This window comes from Hypanus sabinus, chromosome 17, assembly GCF_030144855.1.
Source record: "Hypanus sabinus isolate sHypSab1 chromosome 17, sHypSab1.hap1, whole genome shotgun sequence".
Classification (NCBI taxonomy): Eukaryota; Metazoa; Chordata; class Chondrichthyes; order Myliobatiformes; family Dasyatidae; genus Hypanus; species Hypanus sabinus.
The window spans coordinates 9,010,037-9,036,489 of NC_082722.1; the positions used below are offsets into that span (position 1 = coordinate 9,010,037).

A 26,453-nucleotide genomic window follows, 5' to 3' on the forward strand; every position below is an offset into this window, starting at 1 on the left:
TGCCAATGTGGGACTAGCTAACTGAGTGGCAGAGGAATAACCTATTAACTACCACTACATCTCCCCTTCTTGAAAAAAAACAAAAACTAGGGTTAGGTTAGAGGTTTTTTTTTACAGTATGTACATCTTGACTAGAGAACTGCATTAAAATTATAGTCATGAATATTGACTGTTGGAAGGCCTGGATACAATATTCGATAGGTTTCAATGAGATCTCCTCCCAGTCTTCCAACCTCTTGGGTGAACAGCTGCAGATCACTTACAATGTTTAAAAGGCATATTGAAAGGCGTAGATTGAGTGGTGTGAGGTGGGATGGAGATAAGTCTCTACCAAAGGAGGTGTAAGGTGCTCTTTCCCTTGGCCAGCCTGCAGGTCACCTTTGGGCAAGGTATAGCACCTGCTTAGCCCACTGATCAGTCACACGAAGGCATGGGAGCAGTTGGTAAATAGTCATATGAGCAGCTGGTCCATGTCACAAGTCCTGGTTATGTGATTCCTGGTTACAGACACCTGCAGACAATCTCTGAAGAGCATTGATAATGGCTGGGCTCACCCATCTTGTAAAGACACTGTCCAGAAGAAAATAGCAAACTATTTCTGTAAAAAAATTTGCTTGAACCTATCATGGTCATGGAAAGACTGTGATTATCTATGTCATATGACACAGCACATAACAAATGAAGGAGATAGAGTGGACATTGAGAGGATGATGGGGAATCTAGGACCAGAGGGCACAACCTCAGAATACAATATCCCTTTAAAACAGGGTTGAGGAGGAATTTCTTTACCCAGAGGGTGGTAAATCTGTGGAATTCATTGCCACAGACAGCTGTGAAGGCCAAGTCATTGGAAATATTTAAAGTGGAGATTGAAAGGTTCTTGATTAGCATGGTTGCCAAAGGTTATGGGGAGAAGGCAGTGGAATGGATTTGGGAGGGAAAATGAATCAGCCATGATGGAATGGCAGAGCAGAATATATGGGCTGATTGGCCTAATTCTGCTGCCATACTACTTTCATCCCCTCCTTTGCTCACTCCCATCCATTTCCTGCACCTCTTATAAAGTTTAGGAAGTTCAAAGCCTTGCTGATCTGTATTACAACACCAGCATCAACTTCATAGATACTGCTTGACCAACTGAAGAATTTTGTGTGTTGTTTGCATGAAAAGCAAATTCTTCTTCATTTATCCCTGTGGTAATAAAAGAATAACTTCAATGACTAATCACTAACAAGTAGCTCTGCACTAGTGCATGGAGTATATGTTACTGCTTCCCAGCCATATTCACTTCCTGCCATTATGTGTTTTCACTAGTAGAAGGCAGTCACTATATCCTGTGGCTGTGCTTTTTTGGCTGTGCATAAGAACAGTAACAGTCCCATGCTATTCAGGGTAGTTCTGGCCAAGACTTCCAGAGGACATAGAACATAGAATAGTACAGCACATTACAGGCCCTTCGGCCCACAATATTGTGCCCACCCTCAAACCCTGCCTCCCATATAACCCACCACCTTAAATTCCTCCATATACCTGTCTAGTAGTCTCTTAAACTTCACTAGTGTATCTGCCTCCACCACTGACTCAGGCAGTGTGTTCCACGCACCAACCACTCTGAGTGAAAAACCTTCCTCTAATATCCCCCTTGAACTTCCCTCCCCTTACCTTAAAGCCATGTCCTCTTGTACTGAGCAGTGGTGCCCTGGGGAAGAGGTGCTGGCTGTCCACTCTGTCTATTCCTCTTAATATCTTGTACATCTCTATCATGTCTCCTCTCATCCTCCTTCTCTCCAAAGTGTAAAGCCCTAGCTCCCTTAATCTCTGATCATAATCCATACTCTCTAAACCAGGCAGCATCCTGGTAAATCTCCTCTGGACCCTTTCCAATGCTTCCACATCCTTCCTATAGTGAGGCGACCAGAACTGTACACAGTACTCCAAGTGTGGCCTAAGCAGAGTTTTCTAGAGCTGCATTGTTACATCACGTCTCTTAAAGGACTCAGCACAAACAGTGGGAAAAGCTTTGGCTCACTCACTGCTAGAAATATGCAGTGAATTCAAATAGACAGACCCACATCATAAAACCAGAAAATTGCTGCAATTGTTTATTTTATTTATTATTGCTTTTTCTCTGCGAGATTATGTATTGCATTGAACTGCTGCTGTTGCTAAATTAACAAATTTCACGTCACATGCCACTGATGATGAACCTGATTCTGGTTCAGGTGAGTCAGCATTGGAGGAAAGAAAAACAGTCAATGTTTCTGTCTGAATAAGGATGGTTTAGTCCTCTGTTGAAGGGTCCTTGACAGGCAACCTTAAGGGTTTCTCTTTCTCCATGGGTGCTATCTGACTTGAGGTTCTACTTCAAATTTCCAGCACCTGCAGTTTCAATGATCCTCATTTTGAGATGGACCCAGTTTCTACGACGTGAGCTAAAAATCCCGGTGTCTTACTATGACTAACAACTCAGTTACAAGCTTTGCCCTGTGATTTTTTTAGTGATGCCTATTGTACTCTCATGCTTTTGCCACCCAAAGGTTCTTCAGATGTGAAGAAAGAGGCATAAAGCCAAGTCCATTAAGTGTCGCAAGAACAAACAACGAACAAGAAAAGATGAACTGAGAGAACAAGGAAAGATGAGCTGAGAGAACAAGGAAAGAAAAATGGAAAAAGCAGTCATGGTCACCTTATGCTCCGACCAGCAATGACAGAATTTTAGTGGTAATAAATAATTAACCTACAAAGTAGCCAGATTCAATTAGTACAACATTTGCAACTGAAAACTAAGATGTTTCTACAAAAGTATAGAGGCAACTGTAACTGGAGTAAAATTTACTATATATTTACATGGATACGGTATAGGTGATAATATAAAATACAAGCAGGCACAGGAAAGTTAAAAAACAAAAAAATAACAAATCTACACCACGATTCAGCACATTTAACCCCTTCAGTCTTTCCAACATACCATTTGGTGTCACCAACAACAACATTTACATCTCATCTTGTTCTCTGTTCACTGGGTCTTGACCCTTTATTCTCTTCTATAGAACAACTTACACATAGTGCAATGCATGATCACCACATATACACACATGTATTAAGCAATAAGCTCTCTGGAATGGCAGACCATTAGATCTATCCAGGACAATCAATGTATGCAATCATTCAAAACATAATCCATTAGCACTTTATGCCATTAGCAACACTGAGAAATACATTTATTCAATCCACCCTCATAAAGAACTTCTCTGACTAGCTGCTTCAAGCTACAAAGTTGCCACTCTTTCTACATTGTTGAATAGTATTAATGAACCATCAGTGAGTGTGTACTTCACCAGAGCAAGCTATCCTGAGTCAAATCCCAATAGAATTGTTTCTTTAGGTGCTGTGGTAGACTGATTTCTCTAATGGATAACTATGATGACAAATGTGTTTCTCCTGAGCCTTAACTAACTCCTTTGTTCTCAGAATGTACAGCATTTTCGTGGTCACAAATTAATATACTGACCAGCAGTGAAAACAGGAAATAATAGACATCACATGCAACATCATATGTTCTTGAACAAGATGGCTTGCAGAAGAGATTTTACATACTTTTCTGTGAAAGTCTGTGAACAAGAAACTATTTCAATAAGGTTGCTTTTGACAACATCTTTGAACTCTTCAGTTCATGTGAGGATTTGGTTCTGCAATCATCTCATCATCAATGATAGCAACTAATGTTGAAGCAACAGCATACATATTTCATGTGTTTATACCAAACTCAACTCTAATGCAGCATTTACACTAAATACAGGGAAAATTTTAGGGAAAGCTGAGCATGTTCAAAGTAGGCCAAACAGCTTGAGGTGATTTGGAAGCAAGAATTTAATGTTAATCCAATTTCAAATCACATTCAATCACCATTCATTCCAGACAACAGAATGCAATCTAAACGTACAAGACTGGACACTTTGACGTGAATAAGCTTTCTGTAACCCCTTCTTGCATGAAGCTTTGTGTTGCTACTTACCCAATGGCTGCCCAGCCACTATCCTGTTGTGCTCCCCTGCCACGGCTGCTCTGGCATTCCGCTCGAACACGTACTGCACAAAAGCGTATCCTTTGTGCACAGAGCACCCAACTATCTTGCCGTACTTCCCAAAGATGGCCTCCACATCTGCTTTCTTCACAACGGCTGTGTTTAGGTTACCAATGAAGACTCTGGAGTTGATGGACTTGGGGTCATTTTTATTGGTCACATTACTGGTCACTGACTTACTTGTCATTTTCCTTTAGAAGGAACCTGCAAAAGTATAAATCAATGTTTACCTTTTCAGTAGAGAGTGTCGTGAGCAGCCAGTAGCAAAGTTTCATTATTTTTTTGGTGACCATGGGCAAACGCTCATTCAGCTTAGGAATGGGGTGACAGAGAGAGCAGCATTTTCCCTTAGTAATCCTGGGGCATCATTCACTCCTTCATCAAATGGACGGATGGTATTGCCCACTGCACTGCTGACTCATTTTAGATGCCATACCTTCAACCTCAAGACTTTCAGAGCATACGGTAAAGGTGCAGAATTAGGCCATTTGGCCCATTGAGTCTGCTCCACCATTTGATCATGGCTGATTTACTATCACGCTCAACCCCATTTTCCTGCCTACTCCCTGAAACCTTTAACACCCTTACTAATCAAGAACTTATCAATCCCTGCTTTAAATATACCCAATGACTTAGCATCCACAGCTGTCTGTGGCAATGAAAACAACAGAATCACCACCCTCTGGCTAAAGAAATTCCTCCTCATCTCAGTCTTAAAGGGATATCCTTGTATTGTGAGTCTGAGCTCCCTGGTCCTAGACTCTCCCAGTATCTGAAACATCCTTTCCACATCCACTCTATCTGAGCCTTTCAGTATTCTATCGGTTTCAATGAGATCCTACAGACATCAAATACTCGTCATATATTAACCCTTTCATATCAGGATCATACTCATGAACCTCCTCTGGACCCTCTCCACTGCTAGCGCATCAATTCTTAGATAAGGGGCTCAGAATTGCTCACAATACTCCAAATGCAGTGTGACAAATGGCTTAGAAAGGCTCAATCAAACTGGATTAAGTAAGGGAATGCCAGAGAGAGACTGTCACAACTCTTGGTCAGGGGTGAGGATACACTATTGTGCAAGCAACTAGCCACTGGAAAAACTGGTGAGACTCAAGAGCAGTCCGTCAGCTCTAAACAGGATTGGCACCAAAGAGCAGATCATCAGTTCTACACAGGATTGGCACCAAAGAACAGTCCATCAGTTCGACACAGGATTGGCACCAAAGAGCAGTCCATCAGTTCTACACAGGATTGGTGACACAGAGCAGTCCATCAGTTCTACACAGGATTGGTGACACAGAGCAGTCCATCAGTTCTACACAGGATTGGTACCAAAGAGTAGTCCATCAGTTCTACACAGGATTGACACCAAAGAGCAGTCCATCAGCTCTACACAGGATTGGTGACACAGAGCAGACCATCAGTTCTACACAGGATTGACACCAAAGAGCAGTCCATCAGTTCTACACAGGATTGACACCAAAGAGCAGTCCATCAGTTCTACACAGGATTGGTACCCAAGAGTAGTCCATCAGTTCTACACAGGATTGACACCAAAGAGCAGTCTATCAGTTCTACACAGGATTGACACCAAAGAGCAGTACATCAGTTCTACACAGGATTGACACCAAAGAGCAGTCCATCAGTTCTACACAGGATTGGTACCAAAGAGCAGTCCATCAGTTCTACACAGGATTGGTACCAAAGAGTAGTCCATCAGTTCTACACAGGATTGACACCAAAGAGCAGTCCATCAGTTCTACACAGGATTGACACCAAAGAGCAGTACATCAGTTCTACACAGGATTGACACCAAAGAGCAGTCCATCAGTTCTACACAGGATTGACACCAAAGAGCAGTACATCAGTTCTACACAGGATTGACAACAAAGAGCAGTCCAACAGTTCTACACAGGATTGGTGACACAGAGCAGTCCATCAGTTCTACACAGGATTAGTGACACAGAGCAGTCCATCAGTTCTACACAGGATTGATGACACAGAGCAGTACATCAGTTCTACACAGGATTGGTGACACAGAGCAGTCCATCAGTTCTACACAGGATTGACACCAAAGAGCAGTCCATCAGTTCTACACAGGATTGGTGACACAGAGCAGTCCATCAGTTCTACACAGGATTGACACCAAAGAGCAGTCCATCAGTTCTACACAGGATTGGCACCAAAGAGCAGTCCATCAGTTCTACACAGGATTGGTGACACAGAGCAGTCCATCAGTTCTACACAGGATTGGTGACACAGAGCAGTCCATCATTTCTACACAGGATTGGCACCAAAGAGCAGTCCATCAGTTCTACACAGGATTGGTGACACAGAGCAGTACATCAGTTCTACACAGGATTGGTGACACAGAGCAGTCCATCAGTTCTACACAGGATTGACACCAAAGAGCAGTCCATCAGTTCTACACAGGATTGGCACCAAAGAGCAGTCCATCAGTTCTACACAGGATTGACACCAAAGAGCAGTCCATCAGTTCTACACAGGATTGGTGACACAGAGCAGTCCATCAGTTCTACACAGGATTGGTGACACAGAGCAGTCCATCAGTTCTACACAGGATTGGTGACACAGAGCAGTCCATCAGTTCTACACAGGATTGGCACCAAAGAGCAGTCCATCAGTTCTACACAGGATTGGTGACACAGAGCAGTCCATCAGTTCTACACAGGATTGGCACCAAAGAGCAGTCCATCAGTTCTACACAGGATTGGTGACACAGAGCAGTCCATCAGTTCTACACAGGATTGGCACCAAAGAGCAGTCCATCAGTTCTACACAGGATTGGTACCAAAGAGCAGTCCATCAGTTCTACACAGGATTGGTAGCAAAGAGCAGTCCAACAGTTCTACACAGGATTGGTACCAAAGAGCAGTCCATCAGTTCTACACAGGATTGGTGACACAGAGCAGTCCATCAGTTCTACACAGGATTGGCGCCAAAGAGCAGTCCATCAGTTCTACACAGGATTGGTGATACAGAGCAGTCCATCAGTTCTACACAGGATTGGTGACACAGAGCAGTCCATCAGTTCTACACAGGATTGGTACCAAAGAGCAGTCCATCAGTTCTACACAGGATTGGCACCAAAGAGCAGTCCATCAGTTCTACACAGGATTGGTGACACAGAGCAGTCCATCAGTTCTACACAGGATTGGCACCAAAGAGCAGTCCATCAGTTCTACACAGGATTGGTACCAAAGAGCAGTCCATCAGTTCTACACAGGATTGGTACCAAAGAGCAGTCCATCAGTTCTACACAGGATTGGTACCAAAGAGCAGTCCATCAGTTCTACACAGGATTGGTGACACAGAGCAGTCCATCAGTTCTACACAGGATTGGCGCCAAAGAGCAGTCCATCAGTTCTACACAGGATTGGTACCAAAGAGCAGTCCATCAGTTCTACACAGGATTGGTACCAAAGAGCAGTCCATCAGTTCTACACAGGATTGGTGACACAGAGCAGTCCATCAGTTCTACACAGGATTGGTACCAAAGAGCAGTCCATCAGTTCTACACAGGATTGACACCAAAGAGCAGTCCATCAGTTCTACACAGGATTGGTGACACAGAGCAGTCCATCAGTTCTACACAGGATTGGCACCAAAGAGCAGTCCATCAGTTCTACACAGGATTGGTACCAAAGAGCAGTCCATCAGTTCTACACAGGATTGGTACCAAAGAGCAGTCCATCAGTTCTACACAGGATTGGTGACACAGAGCAGTCCATCAGTTCTACACAGGATTGGCGCCAAAGAGCAGTCCATCAGTTCTACACAGGATTGGCGCCAAAGAGCAGTCCATCAGTTCTACACAGGATTGGTGATACAGAGCAGTCCATCAGTTCTACACAGGATTGGTGACACAGAGCAGTCCATCAGTTCTACACAGGATTGGTACCAAAGAGCAGTCCATCAGTTCTACACAGGATTGGTGACACAGAGCAGACCATCAGTTCTACACAGGATTGACACCAAAGAGCAGTCCATCAGTTCTACACAGGATTGGTGACACAGAGCAGTCCATCAGTTCTACACAGGATTGGCGCCAAAGAGCAGTCCATCAGTTCTACACAGGATTGGTGACACAGAGCAGTCCATCAGTTCTACACAGGATTGGTGACACAGAGCAGTCCATCAGTTCTACACAGGATTGGTGACACAGAGCAGTCCATCAGTTCTACACAGGATTGGTGATACAGAGCAGTCCATCAGTTCTACACAGGATTGGTGATACAGAGCAGTCCATCAGTTCTACACAGGATTGGCACCAAAGAGCAGTCCATCAGTTCTACACAGGATTGGCACCAAAGAGCAGTCCGTCAGTTCTACACAGGATTGGCGCCAAAGAGCAGTCCATCAGTTCTACACAGGATTGGCGCCAAAGAGCAGTCCATCAGTTCTACACAGGATTGACACCAAAGAGCAGTCCATCAGTTCTACACAGGATTGGTGACACAGAGCAGTCCATCAGTTCTACACAGGATTGACACCAAAGAGCAGTCCATCAGGTCTACACAAGATTGGCACCAAAGAGCAGTCCATCAGTTCTACACAGGATTGGTGACACAGAGCAGTCCATCAGTTCTACACAGGATTGACACCAAAGAGCAGTCCATCAGTTCTACACAGGATTGGCGCCAAAGAGCAGTCCATCAGTTCTACACAGGATTGACACCAAAGAGCAGTCCATCAGTTCTACACAGGATTGGTGACACAGAGCAGTCCATCAGTTCTACACAGGATTGACACCAAAGAGCAGTCCATCAGTTCTACACAGGATTGGTACCAAAGAGCAGTCCATCAGTTCTACACAGGATTGGCACCAAAGAGCAGTCCATCAGTTCTGCACAGGATTGACACCAAAGAGCAGTCCATCAGTTCTACACAGGATTGGTGACACAGAGCAGTCCATCAGTTCTACACAGGATTGGTACCAAAGAGCAGTCTATCAGTTCTACACAGGATTGACACCAAAGAGCAGTCCATCAGTTCTACACAGGATTGGTACCAAAGAGCAGTCTATCAGTTCTACACAGGATTGACACCAAAGAGCAGTCCATCAGTTCTAAACAGGATTGACACCAAAGAGCAGTCCATCAGTTCTACACAGGATTGGCGCCAAAGAGCAGTCCATCAGTTCTACACAGGATTGACACCAAAGAGCAGTCCATCAGTCCTACACAGGATTGGTGACACAGAGCAGTCCATCAGTTCTACACAGGATTGGTACCAAAGAGCAGTCCATCAGTTCTACACAGGATTGGTGACACAGAGCAGACCATCAGTTCTACACAGGATTGACACCAAAGAGCAGTCCATCAGTTCTACACAGGATTGGTGACACAGAGCAGTCCATCAGTTCTACACAGGATTGGCACCAAAGAGCAGTCCATCAGTTCTACACAGGATTGGTGACACAGAGCAGTCCATCAGTTCTACACAGGATTGGTGACACAGAGCAGTCCATCAGTTCTACACAGGATTGGTGACACAGAGCAGTCCATCAGTTCTACACAGGATTGGTGATACAGAGCAGTCCATCAGTTCTACACAGGATTGGTGATACAGAGCAGTCCATCAGTTCTACACAGGATTGGCACCAAAGAGCAGTCCATCAGTTCTACACAGGATTGGCACCAAAGAGCAGTCCGTCAGTTCTACACAGGATTGGCGCCAAAGAGCAGTCCATCAGTTCTACACAGGATTGGCGCCAAAGAGCAGTCCATCAGTTCTACACAGGATTGACACCAAAGAGCAGTCCATCAGTTCTACACAGGATTGGTGACACAGAGCAGTCCATCAGTTCTACACAGGATTGACACCAAAGAGCAGTCCATCAGGTCTACACAAGATTGGCACCAAAGAGCAGTCCATCAGTTCTACACAGGATTGGTGACACAGAGCAGTCCATCAGTTCTACACAGGATTGACACCAAAGAGCAGTCCATCAGTTCTACACAGGATTGGCGCCAAAGAGCAGTCCATCAGTTCTACACAGGATTGACACCAAAGAGCAGTCCATCAGTTCTACACAGGATTGGTGACACAGAGCAGTCCATCAGTTCTACACAGGATTGACACCAAAGAGCAGTCCATCAGTTCTACACAGGATTGGTACCAAAGAGCAGTCCATCAGTTCTACACAGGATTGGCACCAAAGAGCAGTCCATCAGTTCTGCACAGGATTGACACCAAAGAGCAGTCCATCAGTTCTACACAGGATTGGTGACACAGAGCAGTCCATCAGTTCTACACAGGATTGGTACCAAAGAGCAGTCTATCAGTTCTACACAGGATTGACACCAAAGAGCAGTCCATCAGTTCTACACAGGATTGGTACCAAAGAGCAGTCTATCAGTTCTACACAGGATTGACACCAAAGAGCAGTCCATCAGTTCTAAACAGGATTGACACCAAAGAGCAGTCCATCAGTTCTACACAGGATTGGCGCCAAAGAGCAGTCCATCAGTTCTACACAGGATTGACACCAAAGAGCAGTCCATCAGTCCTACACAGGATTGGTGACACAGAGCAGTCCATCAGTTCTACACAGGATTGGTACCAAAGAGCAGTCCATCAGTTCTACACAGGATTGGTGACACAGAGCAGACCATCAGTTCTACACAGGATTGACACCAAAGAGCAGTCCATCAGTTCTACACAGGATTGGTGACACAGAGCAGTCCATCAGTTCTACACAGGATTGGCGCCAAAGAGCAGTCCATCAGTTCTACACAGGATTGGTGACACAGAGCAGTCCATCAGTTCTACACAGGATTGGTGACACAGAGCAGTCCATCAGTTCTACACAGGATTGGTGACACAGAGCAGTCCATCAGTTCTACACAGGATTGGTGATACAGAGCAGTCCATCAGTTCTACACAGGATTGGTGATACAGAGCAGTCCATCAGTTCTACACAGGATTGGCACCAAAGAGCAGTCCATCAGTTCTACACAGGATTGGCACCAAAGAGCAGTCCGTCAGTTCTACACAGGATTGGCGCCAAAGAGCAGTCCATCAGTTCTACACAGGATTGGCGCCAAAGAGCAGTCCATCAGTTCTACACAGGATTGACACCAAAGAGCAGTCCATCAGTTCTACACAGGATTGGTGACACAGAGCAGTCCATCAGTTCTACACAGGATTGACACCAAAGAGCAGTCCATCAGGTCTACACAAGATTGGCACCAAAGAGCAGTCCATCAGTTCTACACAGGATTGGTGACACAGAGCAGTCCATCAGTTCTACACAGGATTGACACCAAAGAGCAGTCCATCAGTTCTACACAGGATTGGCGCCAAAGAGCAGTCCATCAGTTCTACACAGGATTGACACCAAAGAGCAGTCCATCAGTTCTACACAGGATTGGTGACACAGAGCAGTCCATCAGTTCTACACAGGATTGACACCAAAGAGCAGTCCATCAGTTCTACACAGGATTGGTACCAAAGAGCAGTCCATCAGTTCTACACAGGATTGGCACCAAAGAGCAGTCCATCAGTTCTACACAGGATTGACACCAAAGAGCAGTCCATCAGTTCTACACAGGATTGGTGACACAGAGCAGTCCATCAGTTCTACACAGGATTGGTACCAAAGAGCAGTCCATCAGTTCTACACAGGATTGGTGACACAGAGCAGTCCATATGTTCTACACAGGATTGACACCAAAGAGCAGTCCATCAGTTCTACACAGGATTGGTGACACAGAGCAGTCCATCAGTTCTACACAGGATTGGTGACACAGAACAGTCCATCAGTTCTACACAGGATTGACACCAAAGAGCAGTCCATCAGTTCTACCCAGGATTGGTGACACAGAGCAGTCCATCAGTTCTACACAGGATTGGCGCCAAAGAGCAGTCCATCAGTTCTACACAGGATTGACACCAAAGAGCAGTCCATCAGTTCTACACAGGATTGGTGACACAGAGCAGTCCATCAGTTCTACACAGGATTGACACCAAAGAGCAGTCCATCAGTTCTACACAGGATTGGTGACACAGAGCAGTCCATCAGTTCTACACAGGATTGACACCAAAGAGCAGTCCATCAGTTCTACACAGGATTGGTGACACAGAGCAGTACATCAGTTCTACACAGGATTGGTGACACAGAGCAGTACATCAGTTCTACACAGGATTGGCACCAAAGAGCAGTCCATCAGTTCTACACAGGATTGGTGATACAGAGCAGTACATCAGTTCTACACAGGATTGGTGACACAGAGCAGTCCATCAGTTCTACACAGGATTGGTGATACACAGCAGTCCATCAGTTCTACACAGGATTGACACCAAAGAGCAGTCCATCAGTTCTACACAGGATTGACACCAAAGAGCAGTCCATCAGTTCTACACAGGATTGGTGACACAGAGCAGTACATCAGTTCTACACAGGATTGGTGACACAGAGCAGACCATCAGTTCTACACAGGATTGACACCAAAGAGCAGTCCATCAGTTCTACACAGGATTGACACCAAAGAGCAGTCCATCAGTTCTACACAGGATTGACACCAAAGAGCAGTCCATCAGTTCTACACAGGATTGGTGACACAGAGCAGTCCATCAGTTCTACACAGGATTGACACCAAATAGCAGTCCATCAGTTCTACACAGGATTGGTGACACAGAGCAGTCCATCAGTTCTACACAGGATTGGTGACACAGAGCAGTCCATCAGTTCTACACAGGATTGACACCAAAGAGCAGTCCATCAGCTCTACACAGGATTGGCACCAAAGAGCAGTCCATCAGTTCTACACAGGATTGGCACCAAAGAGCAGTCTATCAGTTCTACACAGGATTGGTGACACAGAGCAGTCCATCAGTTCTACACAGGATTGGCACCAAAGAGCAGTCCATCAGTTCTACACAGGATTGGTGACACAGAGCAGTCCATCAGGTCTACACAAGATTGGCACCAAAGAGCAGTCCATCAGTTCTACACAGGATTGGCACCAAAGAGCAGTCCATCAGTTCTACACAGGATTGGTGACACAGAGCAGTCTATCAGTTCTACACAGGATTGGTGGCACAGAGCAGTCCATCAGTTCTACACAGGATTGGTGACACAGAGCAGTCCATCAGTTCTACACAGGATTGGCACCAAAGAGCAGTCCATCAGTTCTGCACAGGATTGACACCAAAGAGCAGTCCATCAGTTCTACACAGGATTGGTGACACAGAGCAGTCCATCAGTTCTACACAGGATTGGCACCAAAGAGCAGTCCATCAGTTCTACACAGGATTGACACCAAAGAGCAGTCCATCAGTTCTACACAGGATTGGTGACACAGAGCAGTCCATCAGTTCTACACAGGATTGGCACCAAAGAGCAGTCCATCAGTTCTACACAGGATTGACACCAAAGAGCAGTCCATCAGTTCTACAGAGGATTGGTGACACAGAGCAGTCCATCAGTTCTACACAGGATTGGCACCAAAGAGCAGTCCATCAGTTCTACACAGGATTGGTGACACAGAGCAGTACATCAGTTCTACACAGGATTGGTGACACAGAGCAGTACATCAGTTCTACACAGGATTGGCACCAAAGAGCAGTCCATCAGTTCTACACAGGATTGGTGATACAGAGCAGTACATCAGTTCTACACAGGATTGACACCAAAGGGCAGTCCATCAGTTCTACACAGGATTGACACCAAAGAGCAGTCCATCAGTTCTACACAGGATTGACACCAAAGAGCAGTCCATCAGTTCTACACAGGATTGGTGACACAGAGCAGTCCATCAGGTCTACACAAGATTGGCACCAAAGAGCAGTCCATCAGTTCTACACAGGATTGGCACCAAAGAGCAGTCCATCAGTTCTACACAGGATTGGTGACACAGAGCAGTCTATCAGTTCTACACAGGATTGGTGGCACAGAGCAGTCCATCAGTTCTACACAGGATTGGTGACACAGAGCAGTCCATCAGTTCTACACAGGATTGGCACCAAAGAGCAGTCCATCAGTTCTGCACAGGATTGACACCAAAGAGCAGTCCATCAGTTCTACACAGGATTGGTGACACAGAGCAGTCCATCAGTTCTACACAGGATTGGCACCAAAGAGCAGTCCATCAGTTCTACACAGGATTGACACCAAAGAGCAGTCCATCAGTTCTACACAGGATTGGTGACACAGAGCAGTCCATCAGTTCTACACAGGATTGGCACCAAAGAGCAGTCCATCAGTTCTACACAGGATTGACACCAAAGAGCAGTCCATCAGTTCTACAGAGGATTGGTGACACAGAGCAGTCCATCAGTTCTACACAGGATTGGCACCAAAGAGCAGTCCATCAGTTCTACACAGGATTGGTGACACAGAGCAGTACATCAGTTCTACACAGGATTGGTGACACAGAGCAGTCCATCAGTTCTACACAGGATTGACACCAAAGAGCAGTCCATCAGTTCTACACAGGATTGGTGACACAGAGCAGTCCATCAGTTCTACACAGGATTGACACCAAAGAGCAGTCCATCAGTTCTACACAGGATTGGCACCAAAGAGCAGTCCATCAGTTCTACACAGGATTGGTGACACAGAGCAGTCCATCAGTTCTACACAGGATTGGTGACACAGAGCAGTCCATCAGTTCTACACAGGATTGACACCAAAGAGCAGTCCATCAATTCTACACAGGATTGACACCAAAGAGCAGTCCATCAGTTCTACACAGGATTGGTGACACAGAGCAGTCCATCATTTCTACACAGGATTGGCACCAAAGAGCAGTCCATCAGTTCTACACAGGATTGGTGACACAGAGCAGTACATCAGTTCTACACAGGATTGGTGACACAGAGCAGTCCATCAGTTCTACACAGGATTGACACCAAAGAGCAGTCCATCAGTTCTACACAGGATTGACACCAAAGAGCAGTCCATCAGTTCTACACAGGATTGGTGACACAGAGCAGTCCATCAGTTCTACACAGGATTGGTGACACAGAGCAGTCCATCAGTTCTACACAGGATTGGTGACACAGAACAGTCCATCAGTTCTACACAGGATTGACACCAAAGAGCAGTCCATCAGTTCTACACAGGATTGGCACCAAAGAGCAGTCCATCAGTTCTACACAGGATTGGCACCAAAGAGCAGTCCATCAGTTCTACACAGGATTGACACCAAAGAGCAGTCCATCAGTTCTACACAGGATTGGTGACACAGAGCAGTCCATCAGTTCTACACAGGATTGGTGACACAGAGCAGTCCATCAGTTCTACACAGGATTGGTGACACAGAGCAGTCCATCAGTTCTACACAGGATTGGTGACACAGAGCAGTCCATCAGTTCTACACAGGATTGGCACCAAAGAGCAGTCCATCAGTTCTACACAGGATTGGCACCAAAGAGCAGTCCATCAGTTCTACACAGGATTGGTGACACAGAGCAGTCCATCAGTTCTACACAGGATTGGTGACACAGAGCAGTCCATCAGTTCTACACAGGATTGGCACCAAAGGTAAACTTGTAAATTACCGATGACAACCACATTTTTTCTTAAATATGGGCATTTGCTGCTTTCTTCAGCCAAAATTTCCCTAGGCTAGTTTGCAAGAACTGTACTCCAGAGAGATGAGATTGCGGTCAACTGAGAAACAGAGCTCGTGATCATGGTGATCACAGACCAGTCCCACATCTTGGACAAAGATCACTGGAATTCTCGGCCAACTGGATGTGTTGGGAAGTGTCATCCATGTGCCTTTCTATAGTATGACATGCCTCCAGTCTCAGCTCAGTTCACTAAGGGTGGCATCAGTTGAGAGAGGCATGAAATCCAGCATTGCTCTCCAGAAAATTGCTGGGAATACTCAGCAGGTGAGGCAGCATCAGTGGAGAGAGAAACAGATGTCACATTGTAGGTTTTTAACCTATCATCATTTCTAACACTGAGACATTAACTCTGCTTCACTCTCCACACATGCTGATTGATTTGCTGAATATTTTCAGGATGAACTGCTTTTATTTCAGACTGTACGTAGACAGACTCATTACAGGCAGAGATGGAGGGAGATGTAAACAATGTGCAGGCAGATAGGTTTACTTTAATTTGTCTCGATGGTCAGCAGACACAGTGGGCTAATGGGCCTCTACCGTATTGTTCTAGTTTCTATTTCCAGAATCTAGAATTTTCTTTTGCTTTTCGCTAACATTATATGTCATGCAAACAATATTTCAGAAGGGGTGACATAAGTTAACTAAGCAACTGAAATACATGAGCAAGGGGACTTCTGACTCCATATGTCTTCGGATTTGGGCTAGTTGTGGTAAACTATGTATACCTTTCTGGACACGCCCCTCTGCTGACTGCTCCTGTGGCTCCTCCCACAGACCCCTGAAAAAGGCGATTGGAGGCGCTGCTCCTCCCTCAGTCTCTGAGATGTCGTGGTCTCTTTTGTTGCTAATAAAAGCCTATTGTTCACCTCCCATCTCCAAGAGTTATTGATGGTGCATCACTAGTTAGATAAAATATACTTTTATTTCAATCCCACCATTTGTATCACTTCCATCGTCAACAGCAAGATGAAAAGAAAAATTAATCATTGTCTGCTATTACAAAGAAAAGAGAAGCATTCTCTTAGGCGGGAAGGATTAAATCGATCTTACAGTAGGTTAAAAGCTTGGCACAACATCGTGGGCTGAGGAGCCAGTAATGTTCTATGTTCTATATTCAAATCAGAAAAATTGTGAAGCTTGGTTTAGTAGTCTGCAGCAAATAACCACTGAACTCGCAAATAGTCTGCCACATAATCCTGGAATTAAAGGTTACCATTTTGTCATCTTTGTTTACTACCATAATGACAGTGCTTTGTGTGTCTTGTTAAATGCCGTTCTGCCCATTGAACATGCTCCCTCATCTTGTTGATGTTGATCACACGTGTTCTGATTTTCAATCCTTGATACATCCTCCCTTAAGCATTTGTCCACATAAAGTATGTATCCTGATTTGCCTTGCTGATGGAAAGGTCATTCCAACTGGATGAAGATCTATCATCTGGACCTGCTTTTGATTGGTCTAGATTCAAACCTGAGAACACATCTCCGATATTTTCCTGTCCTTTTTCGGAAGAGAGGTCAGCATCTACGCTGTACATTCTGCCCTTTATTGGTATCCTCCTCTCCGGATCCAAGTTTATCATTCAGGATAATGATAAATCCTGGCAAACTATCTATAGATTCATAAAGTTATCCAGCATGGAAAAAGCTATTCAACACAACTCATCCATGCTGAGTAAGGTGCCTTCTGAACTTATCCCACCTTACTGCATTTGGCCTTTATCCTCTTAAATCTTTCCTATTCATGTATTTCTCCCAAATGAGTTTTAAACATAATTGCACCTGCCTTTGTCAGCATCCTCTGTGTGAAGAAGTTGCCCCTCAGATCCCCTTTAAATGATTCTCTTCCCACCTTAGCCTCTAGTTTCAGATCATCTTTACCCTGGGAAAAAGATATGACCACTTATCTTACCTCTGCCTCTTTATAACCCTCTGCATAGTTCTCCCTGCTTCTCCCCCTCCAGCCTTCTTTCTACCCAAGGCAGCTAAGGCCCTGATCAGCAAGTGAGTCAACGACATAACAAAACTGTCCAGAAAAGGAAAGCAAACATTCTTAAGAGGACAGAATTTGGTTGTAGGAGGTGACAAAGATGGGGGCACTTGAGTTAAGAATAGAAAAGGAGACCGACGCAAACAATAGAACTTCAAAACTATAGTGCTAGTGAGCCAGGAGACGGAGTCACTGGACTTGGGTACAAGTTGGGACATGGGCAGCTAGACTTTGGAGCAAATAATGTTTACAGAGGGTGTAAGACAGGATGCCACTCTTCTGGGGGGTAGTGATCCAACTCAATCTTGAGATAGCAAAAGTGCACAAGGGTTTCAAAAGGGCCCTGACATTGTGGGGCTGCACAGAAACATAGAAGTTAATGCAATGCTTTACAGCAAGTCAGCTGTAAGATTGGCTTTAATACCCACTACATCTGTAGGGAGTTTGCAAGTTCTCCCTGTGACCACATGGATTATCTCCAGGTGCTGCGGTTTCCTCCCACATTCCAAAGATATGTGGTGCAGGTTGGTGAGTTGTGGGCACGTTATGCTGGCACAGGAAGCCTGGTGACACCTGCAGGCTGCCCACCACAATCCTCCCTGGTTTGATCTGACACAAACGATGCTTTTCACTGCATATTTCAATGTGACAAATGAAGTTAACCTTTCCTGCTGAAAGTCATGGCCCGTAGGTCGACTGTTTATTTCCATCCAGACTGTAGTTGCTGTCTGACCTGCTGAGCTCCACCAGCTCATTGTGTGTATTGCTCTAGATTTCCAGCATCTGCAGTACCTCTTGTGTCTACATTAGTCTTTCTTTCCCTTTTGTTACAGAAGTGCAAGTTACAAAAGCAAGAATCTTTACACAAGTAACCCTCTCCTTATGTCATTTTCTTAAGATAAGTTTAACATGCTAATATCAGGTGCCTCATTACTTCTATCTCAATTTATTGTTCATTCAATGCTCTTTTCTTTATAATATTTCTCTTCGCTATGATTTTTGCTGTACCTTTTGTTTAAGTGCTGCTTCTGGCTGGACACACTCCTCTGATTGGGAAACTAGCAGCAGACAATCAGCCAGGATCAGTGCAGCTTTCCAGCCAAAAATGGCTGGCTCTGACCCTTACAGATGGAGACACGCTGCCTTAGCTTGCTGGCCGTCAAATGTCCAGCAGCAATAGTCACACCTGTGATGAATTGCAGAGCTACTGGAAATGGCAGTAGATGCTTGCTTTAAACATCTAATTCAATCACTTTTCCCATTTTCAAGCTGAGCATTAAGTCAGTGCTGGATAAATGAAAATAAAAAGTATTTTGGTCATTCTAGCCAGGAGGTAACCCTGAAGAATTTTCCTACCTTAATCACATCACAGTCTCCACATGTCCTCTCCACCAAACATCCCATTCTGAATTAACACGGGGTGAAGAGTGGCCACGTGAGCTTGAACCCAGCCAAACCACGGCATTCACCTGAGGTCATACTCATGGGTTTGATAACCCTGCTAGGGTACCCGAGACAGAGAGAGTAAGCCTGCAAGGGTAGGGGTCACTTCAAGTAGAATGTTCTTCTACATTGGATGTCTACAGTTTCCTTTCTTTGAAAATGCAAACAGGGAGCTGATCCAAACAATACTTACTGCAGTTTCCTCCCTTGAACATGGTGGTTTCCAAATCCTGCATTAGTAAATGGTCCTTGACCTGAAACATTGAATGTGTTTCTCACCCCTGCGGATTCTGCTTAGCCTCCTGAGGGCTTCCAGCAGAACTCGTTCGCAGCGTTTGCAAGATTTTACACCATCATTTGTGTCAGCCTGTTTTCGGCTGTGAGAAGCGTCTTAAAAATGACTTCCACACTGTAACCTAATTAACTAAAGGAATTTGTTCAGGAGTGCCTCCCCCATCAGTTTGGAGCTCATGGATGTGTTGGGCAGTGGAATGGCATGATACTGGGAAGTTAACACTGTAGAACTGCATCCAATGGGGAGGGAAATGAATATCTTAATGTAGGAATTCCCATTCGTGGGACATTAACACTGGAGAACCATATCTAATAAAGGGATGAGTAGTCAAAGAAGCATTCACAGACGGTAGGAAATTGACGTTGGAAAACTGCATGCTGTGGAGAGACACTTTGCATGCAGTGAGATGGAAGGCTGGCACTTTGGCTCTGCAATGCGCAGAAGGAGACGTGATGCCTGTTTGGGTAGAACAGCTTGCAATCACCAGGAGTGGCAGTTACAACTGGTGAATAAGACCAGCAATTTGCCCCAGGAATCCAAGGCCCTCTGCGCTGAGTTACAGACCTCCAGTACTCCTCGATAAAGAGGAGAGAAATTCTCCCTACATCCTGGGCAACATCACCTCAGGCACTATCATCAAAGTGGATTCCTGTCCTGCTGTGTGTAGGATCAAGCTGCACCCAGATTGGAACATTAAAACAGTGATGACAGATCAAATCACTTTACATCTTTGAGGCAGTGAAAGGTGTCAAGGAAACTGCTACCTAAGATAACACGAGTGAATCTGCAGATGCTGGAAATAAATAAAAAAACAGAAAATGCTGGCAGAACTCAGCAGGCCAGACAGCATCTATGGGACGAGGTAGTGACGACGTTTTGGGCCGAAACCCTTCATCAGGAGTGAAACAACATGGGATGGTCGAGGGGGGATAAGAATTTGGGGGAGGGATAAAGTAGAGAGCTGGGAAGTGATAGGCTGGAGGGAAATGGGCTAGGGGAAGGTGGAGAATTATGGGAAGTAAAAGAGAAAGAAAGGTAGGGCTGGAGGGATATTATAGTGAGGGGGAAAAAAGAGAGAGAAAGAGAACCAGACTAAAATAATAGATGTCCTCCAGCAGTGGCGGGATCTCCCAGTGGCCACACACTTCAGTGACCACTCCCACTCCAACATGTCTGTCCATGACCTCCTCTACCGTCAAGATGAGGCCACACGCAGGTCGATGGAGCAATACCTTACCTCCTGCCTAGGTAGCCTCCTTCCTGCCGGCATGAACATCCAACTCACTGACCTCCATTGATACCCCTTACCCCCATCCCTATCTATTATTTTAGATCCCTATCTCCCCCAGCCCTACCTTTCTTTCTCTTTTATTTCCCATAATTCTCCACCTCCCCCCTAGCCCATTTCCCTCCAGCCTATCACTTCCCAGCTCTCTACTTCATCCCTCCCCTTACTTCTTATCCCCCCTCGACCATCCCATGTTACTTGACTCCTGATGAAGGGTTTCAGCCCGAAACGTCGTCACTACCTCCTCCCATAGATTCTGTCTGGCCTGCTGAGTTTTGCCAGCATTTTGTGTTTTTTATTTGCTACCTAAGATACCTGTACAGCAAGAAAGTCAAAGGTAAGATGAGCAAAACTGGTCCTGTTAATCAAACAGCTGCCTAATTTGTTCAACCATAAGAGAAAAACAATGATAAAAGAGTAGCCCTTTATTAGCAAAGAAATACTCGTGAATGAAATGCTGGCAGGCAAGCCAGAACAAGGTTTGCTGCACTCAATGTGATTCAATGCATTAGCTTAACTGAGGTTTAACTTATTGGAGACTTAACAGGCATCAGACAATGTGTTAAAGCAAGAGCACTTACTATAATTATCTCTTATGACACAATAGGCTAGTTATCCTCAGCTGTATCTTCTTTTCTGCCATTGTACACACCATCAAAGTTATAGCCCTGCATTGAAAGACTGCCTTGCTCCGTGAATATATGTTGTACAAAGCAAGCTTAAAGCTCTCCCTGGGCCTGATTCTTTCACCCTCCCTAACCAAAAAGATGTCAAGGTCAGTGTTACAGTATGTTTTGAAACTCCAAAACATAAAACTGTAAGAAACTGTGGAGCCAGGAGATCAGGGTCTACTTTGTTTTTTTGCTTTCGTAAGGCATGCACATATGATATGGTGGTGTGTGCCATTCACGTACTTTTACAAATAACCCGCAATGAATTAATTAAACAAAAAATGCTTAATCAAACAATATATTTGCAATATTACTCAAATATTACTGAAACATTAAATAAACAGCACTTCTCCAGCTTAGCTCTAAACTTCAACTGAATATTGAATGTATCTCAATTTGTATGCAGATATATAACGTGTACGTATCCAGACTTCTGCAATATGAATTTGTGTAGCATTGCAGAGTTTGAAACAAATGAGTCATTACTAATGATCATCAAACAGCTGGATTGTTGTGAAAACACATTTGGTTCATCAACGTTCCTACCAAAGGAGTCATATGGCATGGAAATAGGTCCTTCAGACCACCTAGTTTATACCACCCACCTACCACCAATTTGCACCATTCCTGGAAGCACTTGAAGAAAAAAAAATTGGAGAATTTAGGGTTACGGGGATCTGAGGTCAGCCACGATCATCTTGAAAGGCAGAGCAGGCTTGATCGGTGAGTGGTCTACTTCTGTTCCTAAGTCCTGTGTGTTATATACCCCCATCCCAAACCAATGAATAGCCACACTTTGATCTTGGTTACCTTCTGACTGAGAGTTAGACTGTGCCACATTACACAGCTCACAGCCCCAGAGACGTGAAGAAGCATTTAGACTGACACACAAATAGCCAAAGAATGGAGGGATATAGACCATGTGCAGGCTGATGTTCATTTTAAATTGTCTTTGGGGTCAGCAGACACTCGATGGACTGAATGTCCTTTTCCTTTGCTGAACTGTCCTATGTGCTGTGCTTAACTAAATTCAAACAGATTGTACAGCTGATGGTATCAAAGGTGAAAACGTTTTCCCTCTCTAGCCTCATTTCCCAGCCTTCAGAAACTAGACTGCTTACTGTCTCGCACATTATTTCCCATTAAGTTACTTATTGCTAAGTCTGTTGAAGAGGCAGTTTCAATAGTAAGTCTAATATGTCATGCCCGTATTGAAACAGTTAATCTGCCTTATCAGCAATGGATTAAATTTAATTAGCAGAAAATTATGACCCAACTGCTGCAAGATTCATTAAAGGTCTAACCATGTAATGGGAAATTCAATAAAAATACGGTTTCCCTTTACCGTTGAGTTGTAATATTGCTACAGTCACTCTGATTTGATCTCTTCTTAATAAATCAATTACCCAGCCTATTTACTGCAATGTTCCCACAATTAAACACTGGTGTGTGAAAGCTGATGCCTTAAAATTCACAGTATTTATCTACAAAGGAATTAAGCAGAATATCAGGCATAGACAGGAGCTTGCTCCACCTTCTGTTCTATAAGACCATCCATTTTAGATGTGACTAAGGTCACTTTTTTTACTTTCTCTTTCTTCCCCCTTCCATCACGCAGAACATACCAGAAAAGCCTGAAAACTCACACCATATTCCACAGGATGGAAATACCAATGCCCAGCAACGGAAATGTGTACAAAAAGTGGTAAGATACAGCCCAGCCTACCATAGGCAATGCTCTCTGCATCAATGAGCACATTTACAATGAACGCTACCACAAGAAAGCAGTGCCCATCATCAATGATCCCCTGTCCAGGTCACGGTCTCTTCTTCGCTACTACCATTGGGCGGGAGGTACAGGAGCCTTAGGTTCCACACCACCAGTTCCCTCCAATCATCAAGCTCCTAAACCAGTGTGGATAACATCATACACTTATCACTGAACTGACGCCACAACCTAAGAAAAACAGAAAAAAATTCTGGAGGAACTCAACGGGCAGGGCAGCATCTATGGAAAAGGGTAAACAGTCGATGTTTCAGGCTGAGACCCTTCAGCAGAAGTCCTGATAAAGGGTCCCCGCTCAAAATGTCAACTGTTTGATTGTCATTAATTGCCATTATTCTCAATTGGAGCAGCATTCTGCAGCTTAAGCACTAGTTTTTGAAAGCGTTGGAAGTACTTCCTATAGGTCCACAGATATGTGAAATGTGAAAATGAACAGCAAATTAAATCTATCACCAAACAAGTGTCTCCTGGAATCTGGTACTCCCTCAACCATATTTTATTTATCCAATATAAACTCTATTTATTGCACTGATGGTGTGTGGGAATACTTGAATCAGATATTGAGTACAATGCCTGTCTCTGCTGGCAGTTTTTGCAGAAGGAAAACATAGCTGCACCAGCTTTAAGCTAAGATATCATGCTTGGTTGGACAGAGATGGCTCTAGTCTGACACTAGTCCAGATTGTTAGTAAAATGATATATTGTTCTGCCTTGCCAGAGCAGAAATTTCCATTTGTTACATTGCTTCCCTTTTCACTCAAGATAACCTTAGGGGAGAGAGAGTGGCGGGGGCGGGGGGGGGGGAGAGAGAGAGAGAGAGAGAGAGACAGAGAGAGAGAGTGTGTGTGAGTGTGTGTGTGTGGAGGGGGTTCCAGTTTCTCAGTATAACAAAACCAAACATCAAAAGTGCCTGAATTAGTATTCCACGTACAAGATGACACAGATGATCGTGTTCCACTGCTATTTGTGGCATACTGCATTAGTGCTGGTGCTTGCCTTCAAACCAGGAATTGGATAATTGGCTGGTTAATCAGCACAGCTCAGCAGTGGAGAAGGTCTGTGCCTTCTTGCAGCAGTCAACCCAGCCTGCCCAAGCCATCATGAGAAAGAGGTCCACACTAAAGTTCATTCTGAACAGCAATTAACCAAGCTTGAGGAGTGATTGTGTCTCCATGTTTCCAAGTCTAGTCCCAGCCAGACATCATCCAGCACGCATTTGATCTGTCCATTATTTGCCTGCAACCACCAGTGCTTTTCTCAGTTACTTATAATTCAGCCTCCTGTGGAACTTGATTATCTTGGTGTGCAACCAGTTCCAGGTCTTTATTAACTAATAAATAAACCATATGAATCCCTGGATTCCAGACTTCCAACACATTATGAACAGAAAGAAGCCAGCAAGACCCCAGTCCGAGTCCTTATCAGGAAATTCCCTGCACCAGTGCAGCTTATTCTATCACACAGCATTCAACTCCTCTTTATTTCAAAGTCAAAGTAAATTTATTATCAAAGTACATGTACGTCACCATATAATATGTGGATCTTGGTTTTCTTGCAAGCACTTACATGAAAATGAAGAAATTCAATAGAACTTTCTAAAACCTACTCATAAACAAAGACTGACAAGCAAGCACTGAAAGAAAGCAATGGTGCAAATGAAAAAAAAAGATATACTGAGAACATGAGTGTAGAGTCCTTGAAAGTGAGTCTGTAGGTTGTGGAATTATCCAGTTGCATCATCTGTATAGGAGGTGCTCATAAGTAAAGTTATTATTGATGTTGTATTTTTTTCCTCAGCCTCAAACTAGTAAAACCTGAGGTACCGGCATACTCATTTCTCAATTACATGGAACTCTTAGACTATTCTAGTGATATTTCGTATTGTGCCTTTCTGGAGATTTACATAGATAGTGCTTTGTAAGCCAAATAGTTCTGTGCTATTGAGTAGTGACTTTGGGATGATACCCTGTTGATGCTCCCCTTTTAACTCAGCACAGTTCTGGTAGTTTTCACTGACTGATTTCTACATGTGATTTGTGTTTGGAATGGCGATATCTATTAAGTAAGCTGATCCTGTTTATCCTGTAAGATTATATCCAGGTGGTCATTATGGATTTCCCTACCTGTAATAATGGATCAGTGTAATATAATTTGTAGGATTCTGACTTTAAAACTGGATCAGGGTTGTATTTATAGCACGATGTGGTGGCAGTTATGAGTTTGGATGTTAAAGCAAAATTTTGGTGCAGGATGTTTGCCACTTGATTGTGCTGGTGTAAATAATCAAATTGGGTAAACCTGCCACAGGATTCTGTAAAATAATCACAAAGAGAAAATCCATTGATGCTGGAAATCCCAACAACACACACAGAATGCTGTAGGAACTCAGCAGGCCAGGCAGCATCAATGTAAAAGAGTACAGTCAACGTTTCAGGCCGAGATCCTTCACCAGGACTGGAGAAAAAATGTTGAGACATCACAGTAAGAAAGAGGGGTGAGGGGAGGGAGATACACAAAGTGACAGGTGAAACCAGGAGTGGGAAAGGTGAAGTAAAGAGCTGGGAAGTTGATTAGTGAAAGAGATACAGGGCTGGAGAAGTGGTGGGGGTGGGATTTGATAGGGAGGACAGAAAGCCCCAGAAGAGAAAAAAGGAGGGAGGAGCACTGCAGGGTGGGCGAGGAGATAAGCTGAGAGAAGGAAAAGGAGATGAGGAATGGTGAAGAATGGGGGAAGGTCCACTACCTGAAGTCGGAGAAATCGATGTTTATGCCATCAGGTTGGAGGCTCCCACAGATGGAATATAAGGTGTTGTTCCTCCAACCTGAGTGTGGCCTCATCACAACAGTAGAGGAGGACATGAATAGACATATTGGAATGGGAATGGAACGTGGAATCAAAATGAGTGACCACTGGGAGATCCCGCTTTTTCTGATGGACAGACTGTAGGTGCTCAGCGAAGCGGTCTCCCAATCTAGGCTGGGTCTCACTGATCTACAGGAGGTCACACCAGACACAGTATATGATGCACCACCAATAACTCTCGGAGACGGGAGACAAACAATAGGCTTTTATTAGCTGCAAGAGACCATGATTAGCAGCAAGAGACCACCACACAACATCCTGAAGGGGGGAGCAGTGCCTCCAATCGCCTTTATCCAGGGGTCTGTGGGAGGAGCCACAGAGCAGTCCGCAGAGGGGCGCGTCGAGACAGGTATATGTAGTTCACCACAGTATATGACTCCAACAGTTTCACAGGTGAAGTGTCGCCTCACCTGGAAGGAC

General features: G+C 44.5%; 1 protein-coding gene across 2 annotated transcripts in view; it reads right to left on the reverse strand.

The window, feature by feature from the left end:
* LOC132406679 (RNA-binding Raly-like protein) overlaps positions 1-26,453 on the reverse strand; it is a 1,147,695-nt gene that overhangs the window by 855,412 nt on the left and 265,830 nt on the right. For both annotated transcript variants that reach the window (XM_059992524.1, XM_059992523.1), the window contains exon 2: positions 4,016-4,288. In XM_059992524.1, the coding sequence (XP_059848507.1) occupies positions 4,016-4,271 (256 nt within the window). In that variant the 5' untranslated portion in view covers positions 4,272-4,288. The remainder of the gene's footprint in view (positions 1-4,015; positions 4,289-26,453) is intronic.